At 38.9% G+C, this 13,364-nt stretch overlaps 1 protein-coding gene across 1 annotated transcript in view; it reads right to left on the minus strand.

The window, feature by feature from the left end:
- Positions 1–13,364, minus strand: part of NPSR1 (neuropeptide S receptor 1) — a 234,422-nt gene that overhangs the window by 64,261 nt on the left and 156,797 nt on the right. Inside the window, exon 4 of the mRNA XM_073008644.1 lies at positions 7,978–8,071. Coding sequence (XP_072864745.1) covers positions 7,978–8,071 — 94 coding nt within the window. The remainder of the gene's footprint in view (positions 1–7,977; positions 8,072–13,364) is intronic.

Genomic DNA, 13,364 nt, shown 5'->3' on the forward strand with positions numbered 1-13,364 from the left:
ATGTCCCTGCAAAGGACACGAACTCACCTTTTTTTATGGCTGCATGGTATTCCATAGTGTATATGTGCCACATTTTCTTAATCCAGTCTATCATTGATGGACATTTGGGTTGGTTCCAAGTCTTTGCTATTGTGAATAGTGCCACAATAAACATACGTGTGCATGTATCTTTATAGTAGCATGATTTATAATCTTTTGGATATATACCAGTAATGGGATTGCTGGGTCAAATGGTATTTCTTGTTCTAGATCCTCGAGGAATTGCTACACTGCCTTCCACAATGGTTGAACTAATTGACACTCCCACCAAAGTGTAAAAGCGTTCCTATTTCTCCACATCCTCTCCAGGATCTATTGTTTCCTGACTTTTTAATGATCAACATTCTAATTGGCATGAGATGGTATCTCATTGTGGTTTTGATTTGCATTTCTCTGATGACCAGTGATGATAAGCATTTTTTCATGTGTCTATTGGCTGCATAAATGTCTTTAAGCATTTTTTCATGTGTCTGTTGGCTGCATAAATGTCTTCTTTTGACAAGTGTCTGTTCACATCTTTTGCCCACTTTTTGATAGGGTTGTTTGTTTTTTCTTGTAAATTTGTTTGAGTTCTTTGTAAATTCTGGATATTAACTCCTTGTCAGATGGGCAGATTGCAAAAATTGTCTCCCATTCTGTAGGTTGCCTGTTCACTCTGATGGTAGTTTCTTTTGCTGTGCAGAAGCTCTTTAGTTTAATTAGATCCCATTTGTCTATTTTGGCTTTTGTTGCCATTGCTTTTGGTGTTTTAGTCATGAAGTCCTTGCCCATGTCTATGTCCTGAATGGTGTTGCCTAGGATATCTTCTAGGGTTTTTATGGTTTTAGGTTTAACATATAAGTCTTTAATCCATCTTGAATTAATTTTTGTATAAGGTGTAAGGAAGGGATCCAGTTTCAGCTTTCTACATATGGCTAGCCAGTTTTCCCAGCACAATTTATTAAATAGGGAATCCTTTCCCTATTTCTTGTTTTTGTCAGGTTTGTCAGGGATCAGATGGTTGTAGATGTGTGGTGTTATTTCTGAGGCCTCTGTTCTGTTGCATTGGTCTATATATCTGTTTCTGTACCAGTACCATGCTGTTTTCGTTACTGTGGCCTTGTAGTATAGTTTGAAGTCAGGTAGCTTGATGTCTCCATCTTTGTTTTTTGGCTTAGGATTGTCTTGGCCATGCAGTCTCTTTTTTGGTTCCATATGAACTTTAAGGTAGTTTTTTCCAATTCTGTGAAGAAAGTTTTTGGTAGCTTCATGAGGATGGCATTGAATCTATAAATAACCTTGGGCAGTATGGCCCTTTTCACTATATGGATTCTTCTCATCCATGAGCATGGAATGTTCTTCCATTTGTTTGTGTCCTTTTTTATTTCATTGAGCAGTGATTTGTAGTTCTCTTTGAAGAGATCCTTCATATCCCTCGTAAGTTGGATTGCTAGGTATTTTATTCTCTTTGTAGCAATTGTGAATCAGAGTTCACTCATAATTTGGCTCTCTATTTGTCTGTTATTGGTGTATAGGAATGTTTGTAATTTTTGCATGTTGATTTTGTATCCTGAGACTTTGCTGAAGTTGCTTATCAGCTTAAGGATATTTTGGACTGAGACAATGGGGTGTTCTAAATATACAATCATGTCATTTGCAAACAGGGACAATTTTACTTCCTCTTTTCCTAATTGAATAGCCTTTATTTCTTTCTCTTGCCTGATTGCCCTGGCCAGTACTTCCAATACTATGTTGAATAGGAGTGGTGAAAGGGGGCATCCTTGTCTTGTGCCAGTTTTCAAAGGGAATGCTTCCAGTTTTTGCCCATTCAGTATGATATTGGCTGTGGGTTTGTCATAAATAGCTCCTATTATTTTGAAATATGTTCCATCAATACCTAGTTTATTGAGAGTTTTTAGCATGAAGGGCTGTTGAATTTTGTTGAAGGCCTTTTCTAGATCTATTGAGATAATCATGTGGTTTTTGTCATTGGTTCTATTTATGTGATGGATTACATTTATTGATTTGTGTATGTTGAACCAGTCTTGCATCCCAGGGATGAAGCTGACTTGATCGTGGTGGATAAGCTTTCTGATGTGCTGCTGGATTCTGTTTGCCAGTACTTTATTGAGGATTTTTGCATCGATGTTCCTCAGGGATATTGGTCTAAAATTCTCTTTTTTTTGTTGCGTGTCTGCCAGGCTTTGGTATTAGGATGATGTTGGCCTCATAAAATGAGTTAGGGAGGATTCCCTCTTTTTCTATTGATTGGAATAGGTTCAGAAGTAATAGTACCAACTCCTCTTTGTACCTCTGGTACAATTCGGTTGTGAATCGATCTGGTCCTGGACTTTTTTTGGTTGGTAGGCTATTAATTATTGCCTCAATTTCGGAGCCTGTTAATGGTCTATTCAGAGATTCAACTTCTTCCTGCTTTAGTCTTGGGAGGGTGTATGTGTCCAGGAATTTATCCATTTCTTCTAGATTTTCTAGTTTATTTGCATAGAGGTGTTTATGGTATTCTCTGATGGTAGTTTGTATTTCTGTGGGATCGGTGGTGATATCCACATTGTCATTTTTTTATTGCGAATGTTTGATTATTCTCTCTTTTCTTCTTTATTAGTCTTGCTGGCAGTCTATCAATGTTGTTGATCTTTTAAGAAAACCACCTCCTGGATTCATTTAGTTTTTGAAGGGTTTTTTGTATCTCTATCTCCTTCATTTCTTCTCTGATCTTAGTTATTTCTTAACTTCTGCTAGCTTTTGAATGTGTTTGCTCTTGCTTCTCTAGTTCTTTTAATTGTGATGTTAGGGTGTCGATTTTAGAACTTCCCTGCTTTCTCTTATGGGCATTTATTTCTACAAATTTTCCTCTACACGCTACTTTAAATGTATCCCAGAGATTCTGGTACATTGTATCTTTGTTCTTATTGGTTTCAAAGAACATCTTTATTTCTGCCTTCATTTCGTTATTTACCCAGTAGTCGTTCAGGAGTGGGTTATTCAGTTTACATGTAGTTGTGTGGTTTTGAGTGAGTTTCTTAATCCTGAGTTCTAATTTATTGCACTGTTGTCTAAGAGACAGGTTGTTGTGATTGCTGTTCTTTTACATTTGCTTAGGAGTGCTTTACTTCCAATTATGCAGTCAATTTTAGAATAAGCGTGATGTGGTGCTGGAAAGAATGTATATTCTGTTGATATGGGGTGGAGATTTCTGTAGATATCTATTAAGTCTGCTTGGTGCAGAGCTGAGTTCAAGTCCTGAATATCCTTGTGAACTTTCTGTCTCGTCGATCTTTCTAATATTGACAGTGGTGTGTTAAAGTCTCCCATTATTCTTGTGTTGGAGTCTAAGTCTTTTTGTAGGTCTCTAAAGACTTGCTTTGTGAACCTGAGTGCTCCTGTATTGGGTGCATATATATTTAGGTTAGTTAGCTCTTCTTGTTGAATTGATCCTTTTACCATTATGAAATGGCCTTCTTTGTCTCTTTTGATCTTTGTTGGTTTAAAGTCTGTTTCATCAGAGACTAGGATTGCAACCCCTGCTTTTCTTTTGCTTTCCATTTTCATGGTAGATCCTCCTACATCCCTTTATTTTGAGCCTATGTGTATCTCTGCACATGAGATGGGTCTCCTGAATACAGCACACTGATGGGTCTTGACTCTTTATCCAATTTGCCAGTCTGTGTCTTTTAATTGGAGCATTTAGCCCATTTACATTTAAGGTTAATATTGTTATGTGTGAATGTGATCCTGTCATTATGATGTTAGCTGGTTATTTTGCCCATTAATTGATGCAGTTTCTTCTTAGCACCAATGGTCTTTACAATTTGGCATGTTTTTGCAGTGGTTGGTACTGGTTGTTCCTTTCCATGTTTAGTGCTTCCTTCAGGAGCTCTTGTAAGGCAGGCGTGGTGGTGACAAAATCTCTCAGCATTTGTTTGTCTGTAAAGAATTTTATTTCTCCTTCACTTATGAAGCTTAGTTTGGCTGGATATGAAATTCTGGGTTGAAAATTCTTTTCTTTAAGAATGTTGAATGTTGGCCCCCACTCGCTTCTGGCTTGTAGGGTTTCTGCCAAGAGATCTGCTGTTAGTCTGATGGGCTTCCCTTTGTGGGTAACTTGACCTTTCTCTCTGGCTGCCCTTACCATTTTTTCCTTCATTTTAACCTTTGTGAATCTGACAATTATGTGTCTTGGGGTTGCTATTCTGGAGGATTATCTTTGTGGTGTTCTCTGTATTTCCTGAATTTGAATGTTGGCCTTGTTTGCTATGTTGGGGAAGTTCTCCTGGATAGTATCCTGAAGAGTGTTTTCCAACTTGGTTCCATTCTCCTGATCACTTTCAGGTACACCAATCAGACATAGATTTAGTCTTTTCACATAGCCCCATATTTCTTGGAGGCTTTGTTTGTTTCTTTATTTTCTTTTCTCTCTAACCTTGTGTTCTCACTTTATTTCATTAATTTGATCTTCAGTCACTGACAACCTTTCTTCCACTTGATTGAATCAGCTATTGAAGCTTGTGCATGCATCACAAAGTTCTAGTGCCATGGTTTTCAGCTCCATCAGGTCATTGAAGGTCTTCTCTACACTGTTTATTCTAGTTAGCCATTTGTCTAACCTTTTTTGAAGGTTTTTAGTTTCCTTGCGATGGGTTTGAACATGCTCCTTTAGCTCGGAGAAGTTTGTTATTACCGACCTTCTGAAGCGTACTTCTATCAACTCGTCAAAGTCATTCTCAGTCCAGCTTTGTTCTATTGTTGGTGAGGAGCTGCAATCCTTTGGAGGAGAAGAGGCCCTCTGGTTTTCAGGATTTTCAGCTTTTCTGTTCTGTTTTTTTCCCATCGTTGTGGTTTTATCTACCTTTGATCTTTGATGTTGGTGACCTACAGATGGGGTTTTGATGTAGATGTCGTTTTTGTTAATGTTGGTGCTATTCCTTTCTGTTTGTTCATTTTCCTTCTAACAGTCAGGTCCCTCAGCTGCAGGTCTGTCAGAGTTTGCTGGAGGTCCACTCCAGACCCTGTTTGCCTGGGTATCACCAGCAGAGGCTGTGAACAGCAAATATTGCAGAACAGCAAATATTGGTGGCTGATCCTTCCTCTGGAAGCTTTGTCCCAGAGGGGCACTTGCCTATATGAGGTGTCTGTTGGCCCCTGCTGGGAGGTGTTTCCCAGTTAGTCTACACAGGTGTCAGAGACCCACTTGAGGAGGCAGTCTGTCCATTCTCAGAGCTCAAACAATGTGCTGGAAGAATCACTGTGCTCTTCAGAGCTGTCAGACGGAGACATTTAAGTCTACAGAAGCTGTCTGTTGCCTTTTGTTCAGCTATGTCCTGCCCACAGAGGTGGAGCCTATAGAGGTAGTAGGCCTTACTGAACTGTGGTGGGCTACACCCAGTTTGAGCTTCCTGGCTGCTTTGTTTACCTACTCATACCTCAGCAATGGTGGACGCCCCTCCCTCAGCCAGGCTGCTGCCTCACAGTTCGATCTCAGACTGCTATGCTAGCAGTGAGCAAGGCTCCATGGGCATGGGACCTACTGAGCCAGGCACGGGAGAGAATCTCCTTGTCTGCCAGTAGCTAAGTCCTTGGGAAAAGTGCAGTATTTAGCAGGAGTGTCCGGTTTTTCCAGGTGCAGTCTGTCCCGGCTTCCCTTGGCTAGGAAAGGGAAATCCCCCCACCGCTTGTGCTTCCCGGGTGAGGTGATGGCCTGCCCTGCTTTGGCTCACCCTCTGTGCGCTGCACCCACTGTCCAACCAGTCCCAGTGAGAAGAATCAGGTACCTCAGTTGGAAATGCAGAAATCACCTGTCTTCTGCATCAATCATGCTGGGAACTGTAGACTGGAGCTGTTCCTATTTGACCATCTTGGAACAGACCCCTAGCAAATTCTTAGGTATACAATTTAGTATTGTTACTCATATGTCTTATGCTGTACAGTAGGCATAACAAGCATGATCAAAATAAATTAATTTTAATTGCACACAACACATTTATCTTCATGTAAAAATTACTGCCTTGCATATAAGTTCCTGTGGTGGTCACACCACTGGTCTGACTCCCATAACTAGAAGTGAAGTCAGATGTTAAGTTTGGTGTGCGTTTTTGCAAATAATTGTTTATTTTTCCTAGAGTTTTCTTTTGTGTGTTCTCTCTTTCTGCTCCTCTCTTTCGGTTCATAGTATCTAGCATTGTTTTGAGTTTTTGACTTTAATGTTATTCTGCGTGGATTTTTGTGCATGTTGTTTTTGTCACTCAGCCCACAATGTGGATATGTTCATGTTGATGTATATTACTGCCCATGGCTCTACCACTTCCATATTGAGAGGCAGGCTATTTAGCATTTGAGGGTGCTGGAGCTAGACCCAAACTGTATGGATTCAAATCCTGCTCCTGCACTTACTAGCTGTGACCTTGGGCAAATTACTTTCACTCTTGGAACAACAATTGCCTTACCTGTAAAATGCAGATAATAATAGAGCCCACCTCACAGAGATATTATGAATATTAAAATATTTAATATGTATAAATCAGTTAGAATCATGAATGACACCTAGTATGCAATCAATAAACATAAGCTACTGAAACTTCTTCCATAGACTAGTTAACCATTCCTCCACTGAGATACACCAAGGTTAGCAATGAATTCCTGCTACTGTAGGCAATGCCATGATATATATCACATATATATACATGCACACATGTGGGTGTTTCTCCAGAGCAGATACCAGGAAGTCATATCAAAGGGCTGCACATTTTATATTTCAGTAAGATGTGTTTACTTATACCCCTGTCAATAGTAAATGAAATTACCCTATTTCACCCCACTTCTTATAGATCCTTGTTGACGTTAATTATATTTATCCTAAAATTCTGCTACCTCTATTAAATTTGCTTCCCTAGATGAAAATTGTGTGGAATGAGATTTTAAATGTATTATCTGTTTTCTACAGTTTGGATTTTGTCATTTTTTAAATAATATTTGATTGCACCTCATTTTTGTGGTCAAGATTTTTTGTTAGGTTCTTTATCAGTTTTCAAAGTTATCTGGAGGAAGGGAGGACGGGTTGCTAAACACTCGCTTTGTATTTGCTTTCAGGGTGTACAGAGGAGAGTTGTCTCTGACTGTGGGCAGAGCAGTAGGCAACTAGTCTTGTGAATATGTACCCACCCTTCCTCTAGGGCATTACTGCTCCCCAGGGCCCCACTCTGCCAGGGAAACTTGCTGTGATTAATTAAAATCCAGGGAAACTTGCTGTGATTAATCCTCTGTGTCGTACTTAAAAAATCACCTTGTCAGTTGCCTCAGTTCCTCTCCTGCACTCCATATTTATGCAGCCTGTTCAGGAAGTGCTCTTAAGGCCTCCCATCCCACTTCAGCATCTCCTGGGAGTTTTGTTGGCTGTGTGGTCTCAGCCTTCCCCCTGACCCATCTGCTTCCTTTTCTTAGGGATCCCTCACCATTTCTGGATCAAGGAGAGTTTCCTTTTTTGTTGTTTTTTTTTTTTTTACCAATACGATGATTATTTCTATGGTTTTGGATAAGGAGGACAAGGTGTTTGCTTCTGGAAAATGAGAAGTTAGTGTGGGAGAGTTTGTTTCTTTGGACAGGTATGCATGTCAACACTGCTCTAGAGGAAAAAGACGGAAGCAGCAGCATCAAGGTAAATGGTCACAAAGTGGGTCAGTAACCCACCTTCCTTAGTGGCTCTGGGCTGTCCATGGGAACCATCAGCATTTTTTCAGGCATCTAAGTTTTCTTTTATACATCTCTTTGGACAATCAGACCCATGAAATGAGGAAAGAGGTGGAAGAAGAAAATGAAGAGAGGAGAAGAAAGAGAAGGAAAGAGGAGGAAGATCACTATTACTAAGAGTAAAATATTAGTGAAAACAATCCTACCCTCACACAAGGACAATTCTTTATGAAAGAGCACCTGGTGAAGCCAGCTTACCTCCTTGAAGGAACTTCATGGGGTAGACGATGGCATGGTATCTGTCTATGCTGAGGGACACCAGGACGTAGGTAGAGGCATAGAGCAGCACAACCTAAAGACAGAAATGAGAGGAAGCTCATGACTTCAAAGAGGTGAGGAAATGCATATAATGGAAAGAATAGCACCTTGTGTTATTTAGAAACCTGAGAGGTGAACCAAAAAAGGAGTGAGTGTTGGGTTAGGAAGGGAAATGACTCTCTTATATGGACAAGAGAAAGGGAAATACTGGGTAGAAGAGGGCAGTTTCCCAGCAAAGACCCCACCTTCAAGCCTGGAAACCAGTGGTCCTAAATGAGAACAGGTATTCCTGTTTTTGTGCCCAAAAAGTTGCCTTTTGGCCAGCCACATGCCCCTATCCTGTACCCATATAAACCCCAAATCCTAGGCTCCAGGAGGAGATGAGCAGACGAATGGCAGAATGGCATGGCAGAGAAGGAGAGAAGAGAAGGAGCGTCTGAACACCGAGAGGAGTTCAGCTGGGGACAATCAGAGAGGAGATTGGCCCTGGATAGCCAAACTCCAGGGGAAGATCATCTTCCCACTCCATCCCCCTTCCAACTCCCCATCCATCCCACTGAGAACCACCTCCACCACTCAATAAAACTCCTGTATTCATCCTTTAAATCTGTGTGTGACCTGACTCTTCCTGGACTATGGACAAGGACCTGAGTACCAAGAGGGTACTGAGCTGGTTACCACTTAAGCCATCTGCAGGCGGCAGAGTTAAAACAGCACTATAACACTGTGGCTTCAAGAGTCATAGGCACCCCCCCCCCAGACACTACTGTGGGGCTGGAGTTAAAAGTGCTTGCCCTGGCTCCTGCACCTACCCTTCTGTGTGCTTCCCCTCCTATAAGGAGTTTGAGCTTGAGGCAGCTGAACAGAGAGCCATACCCTTGTCCCATGTCCTCTGATGGATGGACCAGGGAACTCTCCCTTTTCGTCTCCACACCAGGAGGCAGATTTTGGTCCCTGGTGCTAGAATTTGTACTGCTGGCCATGATGAGTGAGAATGCTTCCAGTGCTTTCTTGCTCACTTATTCCCTTGGCCTCTTGGAAACTCCATATTTCAGGATCAGCCCTTGACATTTGCATGGTACATTTGTTTGTAATTGACTTTTAAAGCTAAACTAATTTTTTTCTGCCACAATTGACATTCCAGAATAATTAGAAACAAAAGTTCAGTTGCCTTTTATCAGTGGGAGTTGAGAGATGATAGAAGGGTTCCGGTTTTAGGGAGCCTATGTGTGGTATTGAATCATTTATCATCAACAGCACTGACACCATCAGAAAGCTCCCCTTTTTCATCCACTTCATTAGGCTCAGGCTTTGGGTCTCCTCTTCCTTCCCACTGTCTCTTTTATTAACTTTATCCACATCTTTTAATTATCTGTGTACAATCTTTTTTGCATAATTAGAAAAGGAAATTGGGATTTAAGAAGTTAATTTCTCTTAAGTGAAGAGCATATTTAGAATGTGATTAAATGCAATATATTTGAAGGGATGATCAAGGTGGACATTTTTCAGGTAACTTGGAGCCTCATTTCTACCAAGAGTTTGGCTGTATCTCTGCTTTGTAACATTAAGATCAAATGCAGAGGGAGTAGGAGAGTAACTTGTAGACTGAAGTCTAACGGAGAGCATTTACTTCACTTTCTTCTTGGCAATTACCTTTGTTCTGAATTCATGCCTTTTTGTTCTTTCTCTGGATCAGACAAATGACAATCAAGTACATTGTTGTTCTTTATTGTTTGTTATTTCCACAATGCATCTCAGCACTAATGTTGTGAAAGGCACCATAGGGAGGAGGTTCTGAGGAATGATTAGAAATTCAAGGCTCATAAGAAAGAATGAGATAATGTGCTTTGCAGGGGCATGGATGGACATGGATGGACATGGATAGAGGGCGTTATCTTCAGCAGGAACAGAAAACAAAATACTGCACATTCTCACTTATAAGTGGAAGCTAAATGATGAGAACACATGATACATAGAGAGGAAAAACACACACTGGGGCTATAGGAGGGTGTAGGGTGCGGGGAGGGAGAGGATCAGGAAAAATGACTAATGAGTATGAAGCTTAATACTTGGATGATGAAATAATCTGTACAACAAACCCTCATGACACAAGTTTACCTGTGTAACAAACCTACACATGCACCCCGAACTTAAAATAAAAGTTAGAAAAAAGGTTAAAAAAAGGAAATTGAAGGCTCCCCTGAAAACTATAAGGAAAAATTGTTTATTGGGGAAAAGTGATAAATAGAGAAAGAGAAAAATGAATGACTAGGTTTAAGAAAAAAAATTGATCGTCTACTTAGACAAAACTGGGGTTTCTACCTGTGATCCATGAATTTAGAATTATTAAGGCTGGCTACAAACAGAAGGGGAGGTGGCATCAGAGAAGGATGAAAAAGAAAGCACACAATGGCAGAACCCTGTGGGGTGGAACATCATGGTGAGAAGGTTATAAGGATCTTGGGGCTCTGCGGCTGTCTTGAGGGAGGTGACAGGCACAGTTCAGAATCTGGAGCGAAAGGAAAAGGCACAAACAAGAGTGTCCAGAAGAGCAGTCGATGTTGATAAAAAGATGCCAACTTTGAGATACAATCAAAAGAGTATTTAATTTCAGAGATTAACCATCTTCAGGCATTTAAGGCAGGGTAAAAAAAAATTGAAGGTTATCTAAAAGAAATGCATCTTAAATTATCATGCCTCTTTCTCACAAAACTTAATGCCAGAAAATAGTAAAACAACATGTTCAGAGTTTTGAAAAAAATTATGATCCAAGAACTTTGTAAATATAATTTCTGTGCCAAGGCACAGAACAATTTTCTCAGATATATAAGAAGGAAGAAAATATAACATTATATACTCTTCCTGGCATACTTCAGCTAATTGAGAATTGAATCAAAAATAAAAATTCAAGAAGAGGAAAGAGCATAGAATAATAACAACTATGGTAAGCAATGAAGTTAGAAACACATGAAATGCTTACAAAATAGTTATAAATATGATTATGAAACATTTCAGGAAAAACTTAAGGGAGTTGAGTGAAGGGACAGAGTACAAAAGACATCATGTTCAATTTTGTTATGTATTTTGGGTATCTCTCTTGTTTTTTACCTTGATAGAGATATATTAAAGCTAAAAGTTAAAGAAAAGCTATGATAGAGTGAAATAAAAATGAAGAAATTTTAATCAGCTTCCTATGTGGCTATAACAAATTACTACAAACTTGATGGCTTGAAACAACATAAATTTATTCTCGCACAGCTCTGGAGACCAGAAGTCCAAAATCAGTTCTACTGGGCAAAAATAAAAGTTTGGCAAGGCCATGATTCCTCCAGAAACTCTAGGGGAGAATCTGTTCCTTGCCTCTTCTGGCTTCAGGTGATTGCCAACAGTCTGGCTTGTGACCATATCAGCCCAAGCTCTGCCTTTTCCTCTTCTGTCTGTGTGTCACGCCCCCTTCTGCCTCCCTCTTGTGATTGCCTTTGCGACTCACTGGAATAAACCAGAATAATCTCCCAGTTTTAAGATCTTTAACTTAATTACATTTGCAAAGTTCCCTTTTCTTATATAAGGCAACATCACAGGTTCCAGGGATTAGGATATGGATTTTGTGGGGGGTGGGGAGGACTTTTTTCAAGCCTACCACAATTGATAATCAAATAAAAAGAAAAAAACAAGTAAATAGCAAAAAAGAAACAAACAAAAACCCTTTAATATAGAAAGACTAAACTGAGGTAACTGAAATAACACCAAACCAAAACACTATCTGTCACAATACATGTGACACATGACTTAAGCTCTTTCATTAAGAAAATAACTTGTTTTAAAACTTCCCTAAGATCCAATTATACACTGTTTAAAAGGAAAAATTTAAAACCACATCACTTAGATATCTAAGTGTGGAAATAGAGGGATGGCCAAAGGTATATCAAGCAAGTAAAAATTAAAGAAGGCATTCATTACAACACTGCTATTAGACAAATTAAATTCAAAGCAAACAGCATTTCATGTGATAAAGGATTGTTTATATTGATAAAAGATACAACACATGATGGCAATAGAATATTCACAAACTTATATGTAACAAGTAACATAACACTAAATATATAATGAAACTGTTCAAAGTTTTACAGAATAATAAACAAAAATATATATAGAGAAAAAATAGACTTTATAACATAAGAATAATATACATCGCTGTAAAATATCTGGACATTTCAAAAATTGGCAATATACTAAACTACCAAGAAAAAAAAAACCCTCTCAATAGCTCTAAAAAGTAGGACTTACGCAAATCACATATTTAAAACAATGAGCAATGAAGCAGAAATTAGTAACATGCTTAAAAAAAAATACCACTTGGAAATTTAAACACCCTCATAATTAACTCGAGTCAAGAAGGAAATCAAAGTACAATTATAGTCAATTCATAAATGTCAACAATGAAAACTCTACACATCAACAACATATGGGACACCATTCGGAGAACAGATGGCAGCTCGAGGACATATGTCTGAATTCTCACTACCCCACCCCTTAATTCTGACAGAAATGACCTAGGAAATAGAAAACTAAAGAAAATCTTGCACAGAGAAGTGAGACTTAAATGCTGGAAACAGAGAAATTTTACTTAGAAAAATGCCAGATTGGATTCATATAGAGGAGGATCCCTGGACTGACTTTAAGAAAATAGACTTATTTTTCAGAACAATTTTATATTTACAAAAAATTGCAAAAAACACAGAGAGTTTCCCTATGACTCCCTCCCATCTATATACTTTTCCTTGTCATTAACATCTTGTAGTTCATTTGTTAAAACTGATGAACCAATATGGATATATTATTAACTAAAGTCCATTGTTTATATTAAGGTTCACCCTGTGTTGGACAGTTTTATGGGTTTTGACAATTGCATAATATTATGTATCCACCATTATGTATCAGAAGAGTTTCACTGTCCTAAAAATCCATTCGGTTTCATTATATATTTAGTGTTATGTTACTTGTTACATATAAGTTTGTGAATATTCTATTGCCATTGTGTGTTGTATCTTTTATCTATTCATCTCTTTCCTCCTCCAAATCTCTGGCAACACTGGTTTCTTACTCTTCTATAGTTTTGCCTTTTTGAGAATGTAATATAGTTGAATCATTTAGTATGTAGCTTTTTCAGACTGGCTTCTTTCACTTAGCAATGGGCTTTTAAGATTCCTCCATGTCTTTTCATGGCTGGATAGCGCATTTTGTTGTATCACTGAATAATATCCCATTTAATGGATGTACCACAGTTTATCCATTCAGCTTTTGAGAAACATCTTGTTTGCTTCCAG

Source organism: Chlorocebus sabaeus, chromosome 21 (assembly GCF_047675955.1).
Source record: "Chlorocebus sabaeus isolate Y175 chromosome 21, mChlSab1.0.hap1, whole genome shotgun sequence".
Classification (NCBI taxonomy): Eukaryota; Metazoa; Chordata; class Mammalia; order Primates; family Cercopithecidae; genus Chlorocebus; species Chlorocebus sabaeus.